Source organism: Pseudonaja textilis, chromosome 14 (genome assembly GCF_049901715.1).
Source record: "Pseudonaja textilis isolate UNSWEBS1 chromosome 14, rPseTex1.2, whole genome shotgun sequence".
In the NCBI taxonomy this organism is placed as follows: domain Eukaryota; kingdom Metazoa; phylum Chordata; class Lepidosauria; order Squamata; family Elapidae; genus Pseudonaja; species Pseudonaja textilis.
Genome location: NC_142003.1, coordinates 4,398,826 through 4,420,787, shown reverse-complemented (window position 1 = coordinate 4,420,787; position 21,962 = coordinate 4,398,826). Strand labels below are relative to the sequence as shown.

The 21,962-nt window shown below is 47.9% G+C and overlaps 1 protein-coding gene across 2 annotated transcripts in view; it reads right to left on the bottom strand.

The window, feature by feature from the left end:
• Positions 1 to 11,965, bottom strand: part of PDGFA (platelet derived growth factor subunit A) — a 52,543-nt gene extending 40,578 nt beyond the window's left edge. For both annotated transcript variants that reach the window (XM_087942045.1, XM_087942044.1), the window contains exons 1-2: positions 11,214 to 11,965; positions 7,728 to 7,824 (exon numbers count right to left, since the gene is read on the bottom strand). In XM_087942045.1, coding sequence (XP_087798171.1) covers positions 7,728 to 7,824; positions 11,214 to 11,270 — 154 coding nt within the window. In that variant the 5' untranslated portion in view covers positions 11,271 to 11,965. The remainder of the gene's footprint in view (positions 1 to 7,727; positions 7,825 to 11,213) is intronic.
• Positions 11,966 to 21,962: the final 9,997 nt, after the last annotated feature.

The following is a 21,962-nucleotide window of genomic DNA, read 5'->3' as shown; positions in this document are numbered from 1 at the left end:
CAGGCAGGCAGGCAGGCAGGCAGGCAGGGAGGGAGGGAGGGAGGGAGGGAGGGAAGAAGGAAGGAAGAATGAGAGAAAGAAAAAGAAAGAAAGGAGGAAGGAATGAGAAAGAAAGAAGAAAGAAAGGAGGAAGGAATGAGAAAAACAGACAGAAGAAAAAGAAAGGAAGGAAGGAAGGAAGGAAGGAAGGAAGGAAGGAAGGAAGGAAGGAAGGAAGGGGAAAGAAAGGAGGAAGGAGTGAGAAAGAAAGGAAGGAATGAGAAGAAGAAAGGAAGGAAGGAAGGAAGGAAGGAAGGAAGAAGAAGGAAGGAAGGAAGGAAGGAAGGAAGGAAGGAAGGAAGGAAGGAAGGAAGGAAGGAAGGAAGGAAGGAAAAGAAAGAAAGGAGGAAGGAATGAGAAAGAAAGAAGAAAGAAAGGAGGAAGGAATGAGAAAAACAGACAGAAGAAAAAAGAAAGGAAGGAAGCAAGGAAGGAAGGAAGAAAGGAAGGAAGGAGGAAGGAAGGAGAGAGAAAGAAAGAAAAAGAAAGAAAGAAAGAAAGAAAGAAAGAAAGAAAGAAAGAAAGAAAGAAAGAAAGAAAGAAAGAAAGAAAGAAAGAAAGAAAGAGAAATGAATGGTTGTAGGTCAAGAATTACCTGTACTGTGCTTTGTTAAATGGAGTTTCTGGCCTAGTCCGTTACAGGAACCAGGCCAATAAATTACAAGCACGTGTCTATCAATAGACACTTCAGCTTTCTGACATCCAACTTCAAACTCTGCCAGACAGTATAATGTATCCCTTACCCAGGACAGTCTCTCTTAGCCATCTATTTAGCTCCATGTCAAAAGAAGCAATGAAGAGAGCTAGTCCATACAGATGAGGTCATCACTCACTGCCTCTCCAGGGTGAGAGAGGCGAAGAGTTTGACGTGGCTGATGAAACACTGCAGTCAGGAAAAAAACGCACACACTCAACCCTAGCCAACATCAACTCCAACCTGCACAGAGATCCTTTTCAATGATGATTGAGTGATGTGTTGTTGGCCCAAAAGGTATCAACTCTGCTGTTGGTGGGCCTCCTGGGTGCCTCTCGTCAACCAACCACCAGACGGCAATGATGGTTGGGATCGGGTGTCAGCCAAACTTCTGCAGGGGTTGACCTTCTTCACAAAAGAAGGTTTGAAGCAAAGAGACCTTCTCCCCAGAGCCAAATCGTCTCCAGATCACATTAAAGTCTGCAGGAGGTATTCCCCCCAACTCGGTTAAGTTTGTAGTTAATCATGCATTCGCTAAATCTTCCTTATCTCACGTGCCAGTTGTACACTTGTGTTCCCTCTCTCAAGCTCTCAACAATCAAATCGACAATATTGTGTCAGGTTTGCTGTTCTCTGTGCTTGCTTGTTTTCTTGCAGACATTTCATTCCCCAGCTAGGTAACACCATCAGGGCTGGTGAGTGTGGAGTTTGCTCTCTGTTTACATAATGCAGCTTTTGGTGGAATTAGTCCAATTATCTAGTTGGGTCATGAAACATCTGCAGGCAAACCACCAAGCTTGGAGAACACCAAGGGCTCCACAGTGCAACTTTGAGCTACTGTACATATATATTCTTTGATTGACAATTTTGTTCTTGTGTTGTGCTTAGCCAGAAGCAGGTGTGGATGGCTGAGGAGAGTGAGGACTCAGATGAGGGGCCAGGACCATTAGGGAGTGGACTGCTGCCTTCAGAGATTGTGGGGGCTGGCAGCAGTGATGAGGAGGTTCCCGAGGAGCCTGTGCCAAGTGCGCGTGCGTGCAGGATTGCTCCTAGGAAAGAGCAGTTACAACAGGAAGGGCGACTCGGGAGTAAGGCTGCAAGGTAATGGACCCTCCTTCAAGAAGATAGAAGCCAGCTGTGAAACAAACATACTTTGCAGGAAGCAAAGATGTTTTGAAACTCAGCCTCATGGACATTCCAGTATCCTGAGTTTGTATTTGAAGATTCTTGTATTGCAAATTATTTCTTGTCTGTTATCTTTTGGCAAGTCTCGCACAGTTTGACAAGGCTTGTGCTTATCACAGCTAATTATTTTGCAGAAGCATTACAAGGTTCTGTTCGCTTTGGATTGTGTTTGATTTGTTGGAAAAGGGCGTGGGTCGGAACATCTTTCTGAAACCCATACCAATTGCTTCCAAACAATGTATTGCAGAGAACAATGTGGACAACTACAGATCTTGATTTGATGGAGCTTCACTTAAAGGCCCATAAAAGCCACAGATGTCTACAGGAAGGACAATGCACAATGACATAAATATGCTTGCATCAGACATTGGGAGCACAATTTGATTATCCAAACGATGCACTCAATAAACACATCCTCACTGCCTCTTCCCATGACCATAGACCTATGGCACACCCAAACACCCCTCTGGTGCACTGTGCGAACTATGGCAACATCGGAGCATAATCCAATAAGCCCAACATCATTCCAGCTTTAGCCAACTTCATTGGTTAATTTATAGGGATAAGGTGATGAGAGGCTGCCAGTTCATCTTCAGTGGATATTCAGATTACGACCAGATGCAACATGTGGTCTTTACTCCAAGAGGCCGCACTCTACTTCAACCAGAGCAACATCTCCACCAACATCATCCCGAGCTCCTTAACTGTTGACTCAACCTATCCAACAGCAGGGCTGGTCCAGTCCTTCTCAGTCCAGAAATGCCACCTGTTAAAGTCCTAACCTAAACCTATCGTTCTCCCCGTAAGTAAACATCTGTCGATACTCATCTGGATTGAATATCTCAAAAGTCTTCCTTTGGAAGGAGGAAGGGCAGAAAAACAGAATCAACAATTGGCCGATCCTGACTCCACACCCCGTTGCAAAGCCAACCCCCATGACTAAGAAAGATCCATGTTCTACTGGCAACTTGAAGAGCATACGGGGTTCGCCAAAATTTCACCAGGGAGAATGAGCCTCCAGCAAGAATTGTAGCGCTCTGTCCATTCTGCCAAAGTTAGAAGGGGTTGAAACCAAAATTTTCCAGGGACGAAGCCTAGGTGGGCAATCCAGGAAGACCCCCCCACTGACCAGCATAGAGTCCACCTTGAAAAGGGCTGGCTAAAGCATTCCATACAGAAATTGTGAGCTGCAGCATGGAAAAAGCAAGCAAGCAAACACACGGAAACAAAATAAATCTAACCTGACACGCTAGCATTATGAAAGGAGAGCAAACACGGTGCGACTAATAAAGAAGAACCTTTGTAGCTCGGGGTTGACACGAGGGGTTCCTTGGTGCTCTTTTGAGCTTGCTTGTCCCAAACTAGGCCACATCGCCAGTGCTAGGTGATGATGTTGGCTAGTTTGGGTCATGAAACAAGCTTGGGTTTGCGAGAGAAGAAGCGAGCTCAAGAAACATGCTGCCCTTGCATAAAAGTCCAGGGCAGGGCCCTGCATTTTTCTTGCCAGAAAAAGCAATTTATCACTCTGGTTTCTTTTTGGGAGCAAAACCAGGGGCTTCTCCTGTCCAAAATTCAGCCAGCTCCGACCTTGATTAGCTCTTCAAGGCCTGCTAAGATTAAGTGAGCAACTTTCTTTAGGGCCTGTGGGCCCGTGTGAACGACTCGCCAAGGCCACCGGCCTCCCCAGGGGGACAAGTCCCACACTAACAAATCTAAACACACGCAAGCAGATTTCCTTTTCGGCTAATTAAACAGCCTGCGTGGATCCGTAACAGGTTTTCCTTTAGAAGGGACAGGACAGGCCGAATGACATTTTTCATTGGCGCGTTTGAGAGACCACAAGTGTGTGTGTGGGGGGGTGTTTTAGGGTTGAGTTTCTCTCCCCCCCCTTGCAGAGTCACACGCTGCTTCCCCCTCCCTCTCGAGATAAAGAAAAGGAAAAGAAACAGCTCAAGAGAAGCCTTTGCCTGCTTTGCCGTACCACCTTGTGCAATTCCACCAAAAATGAAAAGGGGGAGAGAGAAAAATCACACACGCACACACAAAAACAGCACACAACAAAATCTCCCCGATGGATTCCGCCTTGGGAAGGCCAAATGAAAGTCACTCCCCGACCCCTCTTCCAAAAAAAAAAAAAAAAGGAGAAAGCCTGATGAAATCAAGAGTCCAAACTTTCAAAGGCTCCTTGTAATTCTTCTTTTGAGAAAATAAATAAAATAAATAATAATAACAATAACAACAAGCAGAACAACTGGGCTGTCTTTGTTTCAATGGAATGGCTCCGCTTCTGAGCAGCGCAAGCAACAACTTGCTAGATTCTTGGCTCAGGATAGGAGATGGGTAGAAACTTCCCTTCTTACCAAAAAAAAAAGGAGGGAGGGAGGGAGAGAGAGAAAGACAAGAGAGTGGGGAGAAAAGAGTTGGAAGGAAACCACGATTATTTCTTTCCTACCTTTGCAAAATAATAATAACAACAACAACAAATAAACAAAGCTATCTTTTCTCCCCAATGCTACAGATCCTCGCTTTGAGTCAATTCTGGCAAAAAAAAACACCCTGCAGAGATCACATTTAATAACAGGCGACCCGTCCTTTGAAGCATTCGTCAGTCTAATGATTCAGAAAATAACCTTGGGCTATTAAAAAGCCATAGCAAGATGGGCAGGGCTAATTGTTTGGGAGCTGGTTGGGGGAGGGGTTTTTTGTTTTTGTTTTTGTTTTTTGGTCCAAGTGGAAAGGAAGAATTTATTTGTTTTCGCTTTGCAGCAAACAAAAGACACCAGTCTCGTTTTTAGGCGGGACTTCATTCCTAAATAGAGTTTGGCATAGCCCCAACCAGAAGAAGGTTTTTAAAACTGACAAGAGCTTGGTGATGTTTGTGGCTGGAGTTATAATCCGGGGAGGGGTTTTTAATACCCACCGAACCAGAAAAGTCATCTTCTGTTTTTTAAAGGGCCTGTCTTCGTAGCAGAGTTGGCGAGGGAAGGCACCCACTGAAAATAGGGGGGGACAGGTTGAATGGCACCGCCTGTTTTTCTGAACAGGATAGCTTTGGAAAAACTCCCATCTGTTTTGGATGTCCCCAGATAAATGGTCCCCCTCCTGTATTGAAATAGGCACACCCCATCAAATAAAGTCACCGGTTCTGGGGAGACAGTGCTAAATGACTTCCTCTCCTCTCCCAAACTGTAGGACCAAAGAAAATTCAAGACATTTACTTTGCAGAACTGTAGGTTAGATTTCTCATAGCATAAAAAAATAAGTCAATGTCAACAAGACGGCAAGTCAATTTCAACAAGGCAAATCAATGTCAACAGGGCAAATCAATTTCAATAGAGCAAGTCAATGTCACCAGGGCAAGTAAATTCAATAGAGTGAGTCAATTTCAATTGAGCAACTCAATGTCAACAGGGCAAGTCAATTTCAAAGTCAATTCAATAAGGGCAAGTCAATGTCAACAGGACAAGTCAATTTCAATAGGGCACGTCAATTTCAATAGGGCAAGTCAATTTCAACAAGGCAAGTCAATTTCAATAGAGAAAGTCAATGTCAACAGGACAAGTCAATTTCAATAGGGCACGTCAATTTCAATAGGGCAAGTCAATTTCAACAAGGCAAGTCAATTTCAATAGAGAAAGTCAATGTCAACAGGACAAGTCAATTTCAATAGGGCACGTCAATTTCAATAGGGCAAGTCAATTTCAACAAGGCAAGTCAATTTCAATAGAGAAAGTCAATGTCAACAGGACAAGTCAATTTCAACAGGGCAACTCAATGTCAACAGGGAAAGTCAATTTTGATACAACAACTCAATGTCACAGGGCAATTCAATTCAATAGGGCAAGTCAATTTCAAAGTCAATTCAATAGGGCAAGTCAATTTCAGTGCAATGTTTGTTGAACGTTTCACACTTCCACTTGGCATTCATCAAACAACCCAACAGTGCAATTCTACTCATGTTTACCCAGAAACAGGTCCCCACTGAACTGAAAAGCAGTATCATAACAGAATAACAGAGTCGGAAGGGACCTTGGAGGTCTTCTAGCCTAACCCCCACCCCGCCCAAGCATAAAATCCAATACCAATTTCAGGCAAGTGATCATCCAATCTTCCAGTGTTGGAGCAACCCACAATTTCTGGAGGCAAGCTTTGGAACACCCAGGGTTAATAATCTCTCCAAAAAGCAAGTACTTAGTCCGGGTGTGTCCCAATGCAAAGTGACAAACCTTTTGACTTTTCTTTTTAATCAGTAAGAGGTACCAGTAAACTTTCAAGGCCTCGTTTCAAAATTTCTCTGAAAACTCTCCCTCAATCCATTATCTGTAAAATGGGAGCCTACACAGCCTCCCTTGGCAGGAGTAATGTACTCCTGAACTCAACAAAGGGAATCAACTGTATATCTGTGATGACCCAAACACAGTCACGGAAAACAGGTGAAGCCCCCTTCATTCCTTCACTTTGTTTCCAAGCTCTGCATATTCCGGACAGAAGGCAAAAAAGACTCCCACACGAACAGTTACACAAAGAAGGAAAAAAGCAACACAAACCAGGCAAGATAAGGGCTGGAGGACGTCCACAGATAACAGAACATGCACTGGGAAGGACGCCAAACTCAGAGAGGAACTATAAACTAGAGATATTTCCACGCTTTGTTTCCAGCGTTTGCCAGTACGCAGGTCCATCCTCTTATTCAGTTGTCCCAGCTGCAGCCCATGAAGAGGATCAAGGCCCTCTCCTCCCGAGGAGACCACGTCTCTCCCTTATCCTCTCCTCCCTGCGTGCCCTAGGATGGAGAGGGGATGGGCCTGGGTCCTCCCTCTGACTGCTCAGCCCTTCCCCAGCCTCCTCCACAACCTCCGGAGCCACACTTCCACTCCCTGTCGGCTGTTCCTCCACTCCCTCAGAGTCCAGTTCTACCAAGGGCACGACAATATCCCGTATTTTAAAACCATAAAAAGAGAATGCTGGAAGAGACAAGCACCCCAACTGACACACACAGTAAATACTTTTGTGAACAGGTAATGCACCACCTAGAAAACGAGGCAATGCAATTCATAAAATAACGGGGGTGGGGAGTGTTTTCCCCATGAGGGGGGTCCCTACAAACCAGAGCCATTTGGATGTCGAACGCAATCAAGGGCTATGCATAACCCAGAACGGTGGAACTTCCACAGCCAGTGGCAGCGTAGCCCTGAATTCTCACCTAAAGCTAGCAAAGGGGACAGGTGCAAGGCAGCGGAAGAGAGAGGAAGGCTGTATTTTTCCACCAATAAAAACCTGCCACCAACACTCACCCACCCACCCCCCCAAAAAAGGGCCCAGGCAAATGTGCAAGAAGCGGAAGGAGGAGGATCCAGGAAAATACAGTCCTTCGGCTCTGTGTGGTTTTCACAAATAGATTTTAAACCGGAATGAAAGGAATATCATACACAAGTGGACAGCCCCCTAGCGAGGGGAGGGGAGCGGGAAACAAGCCCTTTCTGGTGGCTTGGGAAGATGTGGGGAAGGGGGGAGCCAAACTCAGTCTCTCCTCCTCCTCCTAAACCTCTTTCCCCTTCCCCCAAGGAGAAAGAATGAAGCCCCCTCCCCGATCCATTGTGGATTCTCTGCCTATCCCTTCCCCAACTGGTAGGCCTGGTTTTTTGCATTTCTAAAACTGGCTCTTGGCAGGCCATTTGCCAAGAGGAGTCTACCCCCCCACTCTCTTGGTAACCACCCCCCACCCAACACACACACACACACACACACACACACACACACACACACGTTTTGGTTGGGGTATAGGAAGAAATGCAAGGGAATAATTTACCTACGGAATCAATTTCCAGGAGACGCTGCAAATCCCGTATGCTGTGAATCTCGCTGTGAGCCAGCCTTTCAATCAACTCTTGAGGGATCTCTGCTTCCTTTGGAAAGAGAGGAGAAAAAGAGAAACAAGGCCCTCCGGTTAGTCAGGTTTTTCCCCAGATCCCCCCGCCCTCCGGAGCAGATTCCCTAATCGGTCAGATCTCGAGATCCGCTAGTTAGTGAGTGTTTCTCTAAACCGTCTCTGGACCAGATCTTGACCTCTAACCAATCAGGTCACCAGATCTCTAGGGATTCTTTCTCCAAACCATGTCCAGACCGGATCTTGACCTCGAGTCAGTCAGATCACCAGATCTCTAGGGATTCTGTCTCCAAATCACCACTGGTGCAGATCCCTAGTCGGGTCAGATCTTGAGATCTCTAAGCGAGTCTTTCTCCCCGTTACCCCTGGGCCAGATCTTGATCTCTAGCCACTCAGATCACCAGATCTCCAAGTCAGCCTTTCTCCAAATCACCTCTGGAGCAGATCTTGATCCACTCTGAAGTGGAATCTTGGATCTGCTCCCGGCTTCCATCTCCAGGTGCTCAGGAACAATGGAGAAAGGAAGGACTCCAATGTTGTTGTTTTAAAAAAAATTCTGTTTTTTTTTCAACACCCTCCAACCCACCATTGACATTCGTTCCTTCTCCTCCTCCCCCCCCCCCACTGTGATATGGGAAAATTCTTGTCCTTTTCATTTATTTATTTATTTATCTCCCTTTATCTTGTGTGGGTGGGGGAGGGGGCGGGAGCTGGTATCTTGGAAGAAGGGATTAGCATTCCTTCAGTGGCTCAAATCTTTGGGAAAGTTGGAGAGTTGAGGTGGTTGTGTTTTGTTTTTTTTTAAATGGAGCAGGCTGTGCTTTAAAAAACATCCATAATATCACCAGGAGGGGGGCTGTTTGGGCCCACCATCCCATTACAATTACAAAACCATCCCTAAGAGGGGGCTTGCCTTGAAGGGTGCGGGGTTAAGTACCTGAAATCAACCTCCCTAGAGCTATGAGAGAGAGGGCATGAGAGAAGGAGGGAGGGACAGAGGGAAGGAGAGAGGGAGAGGGAGAGACAGATATACAGAGAGAGCAGAGAGACAGAGACAGAGACAGAGAGACAGAGACAGAGAGAGAGAGAGAGAGAGAGAGACAGAGAGAGACAGAGAGAGAGACAGAGACAGAGACAGAGAGAGAGACAGAGACAGAGAGAGAGAGAGAGAGAGAGACAGAGAGAGACAGAGAGACAGAGAGAGAGAGAGACAGACAGACAGACAGACAGAGCCCGAGACAGAGACAGAGAGACAGAGAGACCAGAGATCAAGTTGAAATACGCCATAGCACAATTGTCAGTACCGTTCCACAGGTTGCTTCCTCCTTCCCACTCTCCCTCCCGGAAAAAAAGTGCTTCCAACCCTCTTTTCCAGCTCATCTTTTTTAAAATTAAAAAAAAAAAAGAATTCCCTGGACTTTATGGAGCTTGTTCTACATGAATGAGATAAAAGAACCCAGAACTTCTGTTTTCCCCTCTCCTTTGTCCCATTGTTAGGAGTAAGGAAAGCTTTGACCCAAGGCAACTTTCTTTTTTTTTTCTTTGCAATAAGCAGGAAACTTGCAAGAAAATAAGTTTCCGCCTGCAAAAAATTATTATTATTATTATTATTATTATTATTATTATTATTATTATTATTATTATTATTATTATTATTATTATTATTCCTGGCTCTGGCTTCTCACTTTTCTCCCCAAATTTCCCCGAGTGGGTGGGCGGGCCCGAATCCTACAGGTTGAAAATCAGCACACACACACACACACACACAAAGCACCTCGTTTTTATTTCCCCCCCAGCACCCTTCTTAAGAGCCAGAAAACTCCTGCTTGGATAATATACTCCCTTCTTTTTGGCCCCTGAATTCCCACGCTGCTGCGCACTGGCTACCAGAAACAATTCTCCAATTTGAGGATGGCGGGGTGGGAAGGAAGGCAAAGAGGAAGCGGAGGAGGCGGGTGTAAATCCCAGATTATACCCAGCAATTCCAAAGGGCTACCTTCACAGCTACGCACACACACACACCCCCAAACCAGCTTCCTTCAAAAGAAACCCAGTTTCTACCTTTCAAAGGGCCCGAGCCACAAGTTAACCAGATAAAGGCGAAAGCCCCGTCCGGGGCAATTGCCCTTCTTACCCCAACTTTCCCCCTCCGGCTGCTGAAAAAAAAAAGAAGAAAAAAAACTAACTGCGATTCTCCTTCGCCACCCAACTCGCTCCTGCAAGGAGAGACCTCTTCACCCCCCTCACTGTGGAAACGCACCTGGGTTGAGCGGGTCGTCTGAACGCGGTCCCTGGGGGTGAGGGCGTGGGATGGGGGCAGAGAGAGGAAACAAGCGCCTTTCAAAAGACAAAAGTCCTTAACTTCTAAGCCAAACGTGCCAAAGTCAAGCTGGGATATACAATTGGGTCTCCTTTCCTCCCCCCGCAACCTCCCTGTCTCTGTGGATAACCTTATAAAGTGAATTTTCAGAGCGGAGGAGTTTGAAGGGGAGGTGGAATTAAACACGCGGCTGCATCTCCGAAGGGGCAGCGTTCTTACTGTTCAATTGCTTTCCTTCTCCTATTTTAGAAACGTAGAAATTTTATTTTCCCTGGGGTAGTTTCTCCCAGGAGCAGGAAGTTGGCTGGTTTTTTTAAGCCCACGCGTTTCTCGCCTTTCCCATCCAATTATTACCCTCTCCGGCCAGGCCGGCGTTGCGTTTTTGCAAAAACACACACACACACGCACACACATGCAAAAACCGCACACGCCAGAGGCTGGCTCGCCCCGCAAGGCGCGTTTTTAGCTCCCTCTTCCCCGCCACACACACACACACACACACACACACAGACACACACACCCGCCCCATTCCTTGCACGTCTGCACGCGCGCCACAGGAGACACGAGGCAGGGTAAAGGGACGGGCTGGGGAATTCAGCCGACCTAGGTGCTCCCGTGGGGCGGGGGGGGGAGGGCGGACGAGGAAGAGAGCCCACGCTGTTTGGGGGGCAAGGGCAGTTTAGCCGCGCGAGGAAAAAAAGGGCTGCCTTCCCACGCGCCATCCCTTCGGTCTTGGGGGCGGGGGGTGCAATTTGGGGAAGGGGACCCCCTCTTCTTCTCTTCCCTCCCCCCCACCTCCCGAGGGTCCAAGGTGAAGCCAAACCCACGCACACAGGAGGGGGTGCAAGTGAAAGGTAGAGACAGGTCGAGGGAGGAAGAGGAGGAGAGAGAAGGAAAGAAGGAAGAATACCAAAGATGAAAGAGGGGGGAAAAAATTGGTTTTTGGAATCAGTTGGAGAATTTAAAAAGGGGAGTGGGGGGGAACCTTCTGCCTTTCCTTCCTCTCTTTTCCCTCTTTCTCTCTCCCTCCCTCTCTCTCTCTCTCTCTCTCCCCCCCTCCCTCCTGCCTTGCCCAGGTGTGCACCTACCTCTGCCAACACGAGGTAGCAAAAGCCTATAACCCAGAATGCTGCGCCGATCCTCATTGCGGGCTCATCACTTCGGCCGGCCAAACGACTCAACGGTGCAGCGCAGGAGGCGCACTCCCCCGCCTCCTTGGGTTGGGAAAATAACAACCATCCCTCAAGGGAGGGGGCCGAGGAGCCACCACCGGCGCTGGGCGGAGGACCGGGGTGGGGGTGGGGTGGGGTGGGGGTGGCAGTTGTCCTCCGGGCTCGAACTCTGGACAGAGGGCGCTCCTCCTTGAAGTCCCTCCTAGGGCATCTGAAAAGGTCTCTCGGCGGTTGGCTCCGTCTCTCTGTGTGTGTGTGTGTGTGTGTCTCCTTGCAGAGGGTTGGGGGGGCGGGGGGGGGGAGAAGAGGCTGGTCCCCTCGGAGCTCTTTCCGGCGCTTCCGAAGCCAAAGGGGGCAAAAAAGAGAAAATGGGGGTGCGGGGGGTGGGAAACGAGGGGAAGGAAGGCGCTTTAGCAAGCCGGACGCCTCCACCGGACTCTTCCCTCTTGCCTTCCTCGCCTTCCCGAGGTGCCACCCGCGCTTCCGCCGCCTCTTCTGTCGCTTGCTGCAGCTGCTTTCGGGCTTTCTGGACGAAGCGACGAAGCGGTCAGTTTCTACATCTTGGCCGGGAGGGCGACGAAGTGAAAGGCGAGCAGAGAGGAGGAGGAGGAGGAGGAAGAGGAGGAGGAGAAGGAGGCGCGAGCCGGCCCGGCGTCCATCACCTGTCTGCGAGCCGCTCGCCTTTTCCCAGACAAGCCGAAGAGTTCCCAGTCCCCTCCTTTCCCCCCCCCCTCCCTTCCCCGCTCCCCGGTTCCCCCACCCCCTCCCTCCCTCTCTCCCCACCCCTTCCAAATACCCACCCAACCGACCCACCCCGGAGCAGCAGGAGGCAAAGCGCAGCAGCGAAGGGGAAAGAGAAGCTGGAGAAGAGGAGAACCTGGTGGGGGGGTTTTCTTTCCCACCCACCCACCTACCCACCCACCCCCCGCTCCTCAACACACACTCACACACGCACGCACACACACACAAACACCCAAAAGGAGAACGGGGGGGACGGAAGAAGGGAGGAAAGCGAGAAAGGAAAATATAACCCAAGAGGGCGCACTGCAGCCTGCCTTTTCCCCGGGCAAGGCGAGGGAATTTTTCCAGGAAGGGCCGTCAGGTGATCCGACAGCCTTCTCCTCCTCCTCCTCCTCCTCCTCCTCTTCCTCCTCCCCCAGCGCGGCCGCCCCGCTTCCCCGGGAGGAGAGGAAGGTGCAGGGCAGCGGGCCGCCGCTTGGCATCCGCGTTTTATTTTATTGTATTTTTTTTTATTATTGTATCGCCTTTTATTTTGCAGAACCGAGAGGCTTGAGATCAAAGGGCCGGCCGGGGTCGAACGCGGCGGTTTCGGAAGCGAAAGCGGCTCGGATTCACTTTCACTCCCTTTCCCTTTCTCCCTCTCCCTCCCTCCCTCCCTCCCTCCCCGCCTTTCGTTTTAAGCCAAAGAGCTGCTGCTGCAAAGGCTTGGCTCGGTTTGAGTGGGTTTTTTGGGGGGGGGTATTTTGGGGCTGGGGGGGATCGCCCAAACAGGGTTGGGTCCGCTGGAGAATTTGGGGCGCGGGGGCAGGCGGAGGGCATGGGGGGTGGAGGAGATTTCGGGGCGGGGGGTGCGTGGAAAGGGGCGATGGAAGAGGATGCGCTGGAGAGATCCCTGGGGGAGAGGCGCGCCGCCATAGGGTGGTGATGGGGGGGGCGCCCTCCTCCTGTCCCAGGCGAGGCGCCTCCTTCCTTCCTTCCTCCTTCCTTCCTTCCTTCCTTCCTTCCTTCCTTCCTTCCTTCTTTCCTCCACCCACCCACCCAGGGCACGCTCCACCCTGCTCGATTCCCACAGCAGCAGGCAGCTCCAGCGCGAGCGGGGCGTGTGGGGTTTGCTGCAAACGCAGCCCGGCGCGCCAGGGGTCGCGGGGTTGTTGTGGCAAAGGAGACGGAAGAAAATCAAGGAAGGAAAGAAGGAGGAATGGAAGGGAGGGAGGAAAGGAAGGAAGGAAGGAAGGAAGGAAGGAAGGAAGGAAGGAAGGAAGGAAGGAATGGAAGGAATGGAAGGGAGGGAGGGAGGAATGGAAGGAAGGTAGAAAAGGGAAGGAAGGAATGAAGGAAGGAAGGAAGGAAGGAAGGAAGGAAGGGAGGGAGGGAGGGAGGGAGGGAGGGAGGGAGGGAGGAATGGAAGGAAGGAAGGAAGGAATGGAAGGGAGGGAGGGAGGGAGGGAGGGAGGAATGGAAGGAAGGTAGAAAAGGGAGGGAGGGACGGAGGAAGGAAGGAAGGAAGGAAGGAAGGAAGGAAGGAAGGAAGGAAGGAAGGGAGGGAGGGAGGGAGGGAGGGAGGAATGGAAGGAAGGAAGGAAGGAATGGAAGGGAGGGAGGGAGGAATGGAAGGAAGGTAGAAAAGGGAGGGAGGGACGGAGGAAGGAAGGAAGGAAGGAAGGAAGGAAGGAAGGAAGGAAGGAGGAATGATAGGAAGGGAGGGAGGGAGGGAGGGAGGGAGGAATGGAAGGAAGGAAGGTAGAAAAGGGAAGGAGGGAGGAAGGAAGGAAGGAAGGGAGGAGGAATGATAGGAAGGGAGGGAGGGAGGGAGGGAGGGAGGGAGGGAGGGAGGAATGGAAGGAAGGAAGGAAGGAATGGAAGGGAGGGAGGGAGGAATGGAAGGAAGGTAGAAAAGGGAGGGAGGGACGGAGGAAGGAAGGAAGGAAGGAAGGAAGGAAGGAAGGAAGGAGGAATGATAGGAAGGGAGGGAGGGAGGGAGGGAGGGAGGAATGGAAGGAAGGAAGGTAGAAAAGGGAAGGAGGGAGGAAGGAAGGAAGGAAGGGAGGAGGAATGATAGGAAGGGAGGGAGGGAGGAATGGAAGGAGGGAAGGAAGGAAAGAGGAACGGAAGGAAGGGAGGTAGAAAAGGGTGGGAGGGAGAGAGAGAGAGAGAGCAACACACACACACACACATACGCACACGCCCCCGGGCGCTGCACCAAGGTGGCACACAAACACACGCGGGCACACTCGCCCCAAAAAGAGCGTAAAAGAGGGGTAGGGCAGGAGAGAGAGAAGGGGGTAGGCGAAGTACGCGCCTTGCAAACTGCCCCAACTACTTTGCGTCAAGATGCGGGGAGACGCGGCCTCTTCTTCCCCCGGCTCCCCCAATTTCTCTCTTCCTTCTCTCCCCTCCCCGGTCCCGCGTTCCTCCGCAGCCGCGGCGGCGAACGAGAGCAGCCGCCTCCTCCCGGGGAAAGAGGGGGGTATGGGGGTGCGGGGCAGGTTTCCCTCCGCCCCCCCCACACACGCACAGATACACACCCGCTGTCGCACCCTTCAGGAGCGCACCTGCTGCTTAGCTAGGCGGAGGAGAAAACGCCATGGTTACGAGGCGGCGGTGGCACTTGGCCGCCAGACTCGGGTGGGGGAGTGTGTTTTTTTCCCCTGGGGGTGGGAGGAATGCTTTCCCACGCGCGCCCTCCAGCCACGCGTGGGTCGCGCCGGGCTGCGGAGGACACAGCCAGCTATGCCACACCAAGACAAATTCCTTGTGTGTCCAATCACACTTGGCCAATAAAGTATTCTATTCTGTTCTGTTCTGTTCTGTTCTGTTTTCTATTCTATTCCCTATTCCCATTCCCTATTCTATTTTATTCTATTCCCTATTCTATTCTATTCTATTCCCTATTCTATTTTATTCTATTTTATTTCCTATTCTATTCTATTCCATATTCTATTCCCTATTCTATTTTATTCCCTATTCTATTCTATTTTCTATTCTATTCCATATTCTATTCCCTATTCTATTTTATTCTACTCCCTATGCTATTCTATTCTATTCTATTCTATTCTATTCTATTCTATTCTATTCTATTCTATTTTCTATTCTATTCCCTATTCTATTCCCTATTCTATTTTATTCTATTCCCTATGCTATTCTATTCTATTCTATTCTATTCTATTCTATTCTATTCTATTCTATTCTATTCTATTCTATTCTATTCTACATGCCATCATTCTATTCTATCTATTCTGCGGAGCAAAACCAGTCAGCTTTAAGCCAGTCAGGATTGAGCATCCCTCCCTCTCAGCGATGGAAAGATGCAGGGGGGGGGGGCGCAGGAGGAGAGAGGAGATGTCCTCTGGGTTCCCCCTCTCCATTGCTTTCATTTTTATTTTTATTCCCCTTAGCCTTCCTTAGGAAGAGACCGATGGACGCGCCAGGTGAGGGACGGAGAGATGCGCGTCTGGGGAACTGCAGGTGTGCAGGCTGTTTCCGGAGCCCCTCCCTCCTTTCCACCCCCCACCATCCCCTGCGGGGGTTTCCCCAACCTGCAGCCCCCCGTCTTGGGGAGGAGAGGGGGGGGGGCGGTCAACCATCCGGGACTTGTTTGTTTTATTCGCTCCCTAAAATAAGAATAAAGAAACGCGCGCAGGGGATAAAGAGAATCGGCAAGCTTTGATCTTGAAGCCGAAACGCCCCCCCACCCACCCCGTTCCACTTTTCGCAAGATTGGAAGGTTTTGACTCTCCCCTCCCCCCAAAAAACACAGGTTGCCCCATCTTCCTTCTCTGTCCCCCTTTTCTGTGGGGGGGGGGGAGGGAGCTTTAAGCTGTAAAATTAAAATTAAAACTAAAACTGAAACTCTTGCTGCCTTACCCATAAGTTTGCAAATGGATCTCAGTTATCCCTAAAACAAAGGGATTCCCCATCTTGGCCACTTTAGGACACCTGGACTTCGATTCCCAGAATTTCCCAGCCATATTGGGTCGAGGAATTCTGGGAATTGAAGTCCATAGGTCTTCAAAATGGTCCCAATTGGGAACCTTGGGGCCTAAGAGAGCCATGGACACCCAGCCTGCCTCCGTTGGGAATTTGAAACCAGAAGAAAGTTGGGGTTTCGGGACCAACAAACCGTGTTCACTTTTGATTTTAAAGCCTAGGGAAATACAGAATAACAAAGCTTGGGAGGGACTTCGGAGGTCTTCTAGTCCAGCCCCCTTGCTCAGGCAGGAAACTCTATGCTAATTCAGACAAAGGGTTGTCCAATCTCTCCTTAAAAACTTCCAGTGATGGAGTGCCCGTCTGCATTTCCTCCTAGGAGGGACATTCCACCTCCGTCGCTTCTCTGCCTTCGGGGACCTCGAAGGGGAAAGGGGACTTGGCTTCTTCTCAGCTCCCTCTCGTAGCAACTGGGTGGATTTTTCTTACCATACAAACAGAAAGGTCACAAAAAGGGATCACAGGGGGATACCACAACAGTCCTAAGTGGGGGAAACGGTCCCAAGTCACCTTTTTTCCAGTGTTAGCGTCGTAACTTTGGAAATGGTCACTAAACAAATTGTTGTAAGTCGTGGTTTACCTGTCGAATCCGGTGGGCAGAGGAAAGGAGAAATGTTTCTCTCCCACTTGGGGCCTCTCAATTTTTGGACCTGATGTGAAATTGGAGCTCCTTGGATTTCCGTCTATCTTTGGGGTGATTGGGTGTGGGCCAACAAAATTCAAAGTCAATTGCTTTATTCTTCAGTTACATATTAACCCCGCCTCCTATTGATTCAGCCTCTACTTCCCCGTCTCGGGAGCCAAAAACTTACTGCGGTCCTTGTTAAAAATTAATTTTTGGATACTTTCTCCAATATCCAGGGCATCTTGGTTTCAGGACACCGTTCTTTTTTATTTTATTTTATTTTATTTCCTTGCACACGTAAATGGATTTTTTTTTTTTTAATCGCCCAACCCAGGAGACCAAGGCCCGATTAAAGAGCACAAGTCGTGGGACAGGAATTATAAATTAACAATATCGACAGCATATAAAGGAAACTTGTATAAGATGTTTTATGGAAGGCACTTAGCAGCAGCAAAACTAGCGAAAGTTTTTAAAGATAAATCAACTAAATGCTGGAAGTGTCATCAGACACCAGGAACATACCACCATATGTGGTGGTCTTGCATAGAAGCTAAAAGATACTGGACAAAAGTTCACACTTGGTTGGAAAAAAATGATCAAACAACATGTAGATTTGAAACCGGAAATATTTTCATTAGGAATGGTACCTGAAGGTTATAGTAAAGAAAAAATAATAATAATCATACATGTATGCAGCTAGAATTGTAATTGCTCAGAATTGGAAACATTGACAAGATACCAATAGAGGGAAAAGTAATTGAAAAAGTATTTGAATGTGCAGAAATGAATAGATTAACATTGGAAATTAAAGAAAAAGAAGACTCCCAGTACTGTAAGGAATGGGGTTTGTTTTACCAATGATTAGAAAATAAAATAAAATGGATTAGATGCATATATAAAGTAATAAGAAAAGGTTGTAAAACAGACACATTGGATATTAGTTATATGAAAATGTGATTATTGTTGTTTTGTTATACTGATAAGAAAATTATTAATCATAATCTGTAAGCACATGAAGATGTACCTAATCGATGCACGGTTGAAATGGAATGGATTTATTGTATACAAAACATAAAAAATAATTGTTTAAAAAAAGAGCACAAGTCCAATGGATGAAATAAGTTTTAATTCAAGCTGTCCTTGGTTTGCAAAGGACCATTTTTCACACTTACGACCATTCCCACATCCCCAGGATCACAGGATCAAAATTCGGATGCTTGGCAACTGACTCGTATTTTTATGACGGTTGCATTGTCTCCTTTTGCGACCTTCTGACAAACCAGATTCACTTAAGAACCCTGTTACTTCACAACTGCAATGATTCACTTAACAACCATGGTAAGAAAGGCTGTAAAATGGGACAAAACTCACTTCACAAACCACAACTCACTTCTGGGCTTGGCAAGGGAAATTTTGCGCTCCGTGGTGACGTAAGTCCAGGGGCAACTTTGGGGTGACTGAGCAACTAGCTTTGATGCTTAATGTGGGACTAGATCTCACTGTCTCCCAGTGATTGGCACCCAGCTGGCTTTCATGCTTAAAAAGGGACTAGAACTCACAATTATCGTGGTCTCTAGTCGGGTGCTTTAACCACTAAACAGCTTCTATCCCAAAGCAGTAACTCTATTGAATTCTACTGTATAGTGCAGGGGTCGCCAACCTTTTGGACCTCAGGGACCACCAAACTCATAATTTTAAATCCCGCGGACCAGAGACCCTGTGGAAAATCCCCAAAAAAAGTCTTCAGGAAAATTCCACACCTCGTTTTCCTCCCAACCAATCATTCTTTATTTTGGATCGCAGGATACCATCTCCAGCTCCATTCTCAGGGGGAGAGAGAGAGAGAGACTTTTGGCTTCATGCAAGGAAAGCAGCAGAAGCAGCAGAAGTCTTTCTTTCTCTCCCCCAAACTCCGCCAGAAATGAGTCTTTGCCGATGCAGCCTCTTGGAGCAGGAGGTCTTGCAGGGTCCCAAAGACTCATTTCTGGCAGGGGGAGAGAAAGAAAGACTTTTGCTGCTTTCCTTGCATGCAGCCAAAAGCAGAAGAAGAAAGAAGTGGAAAGAAGCAACCTGGTGGCCAGGCCAGGTGCATGGGGTGCATGGGGCAAGTACCCCCCCTCCACCCTTCTCCCCCTCCCCTCACTATCTTGTGTTGTTCGCAATGCAAGCGACGGGCCATGTGGGCAGCACAGCCTTGTGTTCCCGCACAGCCTGGATTAATTGCTTTGGGGGTGACCTTTCTCTGTGGACTACTGAAATTTTCTCGTGGACCACCGGTGGTCCCTGGCTGCCACTAGTTGGCGACCCACTGGCACAGTGCACTATTAATGCAACATCAGGGGTTTTCAATTCAATTGTCTAGAATGCGAAGGAGGTGTGTTTGTGTTTTATTTTTATAGTTATAAACAGGGGTGGGCTGATGGGGGCTTGCAGGGGTTTGGAGGAGCCCCCAGCTAAGATCCTGCGCAGCTGGGGGAACCCTCAAATCCCACTCCTGGCTGGCCACACCCACCCATGTCCACGCCCACCCAGCCACCTGGCAGAGAACCCCTTGCTAAAAATGTTTGAAGCCCACCCCTGGTAATAATGTGCATGAAAGATGGCATTTAATTCCGTTGTACGAGGTGCAGTGACCATAAAGTAAACTAAAAATTAAAGCCAGACTGGTTCCTTTGCAAATTTTACTTTCCTTCCTCTGTTTGTCATCTATAAAATGGGTATAATTCTGTGGCGCTGTTTTTAAGGGCATTAAGGGAGACCGGTTGTGCACCCTCAGAAATGCTTTGGAGCTGTTACAGTGTAAAGGACAGAGAGCAAGCGAGGCCAGGCTGCTCATAAACTCCACACCTCTTAATTTAGAACTGTACCATCACAGCAATGCACCCAACCTATCCTCCAGTTATGCCAGGCTCGCTAGGATGTGGTTAGTTGTGTTTTTAGTTTAATTTACTTTACTTCATTGTCGTTGCACCTTGTACAATGGAATTAAACACCGTCTTTAGTGTACCTGATGACCATGAAAATAAACACAAATATTCTATACATTGAATTGAAAACCCCTGGTATTATCCAAAAGATTTTCAACTGCGCGGAAATGGACAAACTTTCATTAGAATTAAAAGAGAAAGAAGACTCCGTTTATTACACAGCACGGGAAAGTTGGATAAATGATAGAAATAAGCAATTGAATAAATAAGGAATGTATAATTTAGAAAGGTAGAGATATATATATACAAAAGAACAAATGGGAGTATAAAATATGCACTGGAACAACAATTGAAATGTAAGCAACTGTCAACATGGATTATAATATACACAACACTTTCATTTTAAATATTTGTATTGCGTTTGTATTTTAATGTTTTAAATTTTCAATGAAGGTGTTTTTAGAAAAAGAAAAGGAAAACCCTGATGTTGCATGAATATTGCACTATACAGTAGAATTCAATAGAGTTACTGCCCTGGGATAGAAGCTGTTTTTCAGTCAGCTTGGGAGGAGAAAGTTTCGCCTTCAGATAATAATAGCAGAGTTGATGTTTTTTTTAAAGAAGAAGATAAAATGCATTCTTTTTGGAAGGGACCTCGTGGGAGGGTGCTTTTGCTGTATGATTAAAATGTTTGATCGCTCATCCTTCCAGACAGAAGAGTTAGAAATGGACGGCAGCCAAGCAGACAAACAGTTACCACTTCTTTATCTCCCCACCAGGCCCGAATCCAGAGCAAGCGATGACATCATGCAGTTTCCCAAATAATAATAATTATTAATATACACGGTCAGACATCCCCTTCTGCCTACTCCAAGGCCTCGGGTGGACAAAAAAAGGCCAAATCTAGCCTGAACATCTGGCTGACGAGGCCACCAACCACCATAGTGGTATTTTATTGTCTGGAGCACCATTTGAATGCCGTTGCAATTGACGCAATCACCAGCGGTCAATTGCAAAAAGGCAGATTTAACTTTAACGCCATCAGACAGGAATAAGGACTCTATAGGTAGACAAAGATGCCAAATCCAGTCTAAACATCTGGCTGACATGGCCATCAGCCATCATAATAGTATTTTATTGTCTGGAGCACCACTGGATTGCCATTGCAATTGACACAATCACCAGCGGTCAATTGCAGAAAGCAGATTTACCTTTAACGCCATCAATCAAGAACAAGGACTCCATAGGTTGACCAAAAGGCCAAATCCAGTCCAAACATCTGGCTGACAAGGCCACCAACCACCACAATTTCATTTTATTGTCTGGAGCATCACTTGAACGTCATTGGCATTGACGCAATCACCAGCAGTCAATTGCAAAAAGGCAGATTTAACTTTAATGCCATCAGACAGGAATAAGGACTCTCTATAGGTAGACAAAAAGGCCAATCTAGGCCACCAACCATCACAATAGTATTTTCTTGATCTGGAGCACCACTTCAACACCACCGGCATTGACACAATCCCCACCAGTCAATTGCAAAAAAAAAAGGCAGCTCTACCTTTCATATCATCAAACCACCACATCTGCCTATCTCAGGGGAAGGACACGATAGGTGGACCCAAAACGCCAAACCCAGTTCTAAACATCTGGATGACCCGGGCGACCCACCATCACGCTAACTGTGTCTGACAGATGGAAATGCATCCTCCAGGGTCCCTCCAGTTGTGATTATGGTTGTCATGGCGATAACAAAAACAGCCCTCCCCCTTCCCAAAGGCCTCAAAGATCTTTTTAATCACCATCTCATGTTTACTCCTCCCACATGAGTTCTGTTGGCAAGGGCTTATCTAGAAATGTTGTTGGCTGGAAACAAAACGAGGGTTGAATATATATATATATATATATATATATATATATATATATATATATATATATATATATATATATATATATACACACACACACACACACACACACACACACACACACATACACACATCTCCCTGCTGGTTTGGGGAGAGGCAGACAGAGTCCAAGAGCAGAATTCAACCTGATAGGTCATTTTAACTGCCTTTCCCACCCTACTTTCTAGCGATAACGAAGGTGCTGGTCAGCAGCGCAATCCAGGTAGGACTTAGGAGGCAAACATCCCAGGCCATTCTCTGCAATATCGGTGGGGGTCTCCGAACATCCCGAACAGAGGTGGTATTCAGCTGGTTCTAGCCAGTTCTGGAGAACCGGTAGTGGAAATTTTGAGCAGTTCGGAGAACCAGCAAATACCGCGTCTGGCCCCGCCCTCATTTATTCTCTGCCTCCCAAGTCCCAGCTGATCGGCTGGGTCTTCTTTGGTTGCTCTGCACAGGAGAACAGAGCTGGAAAGCA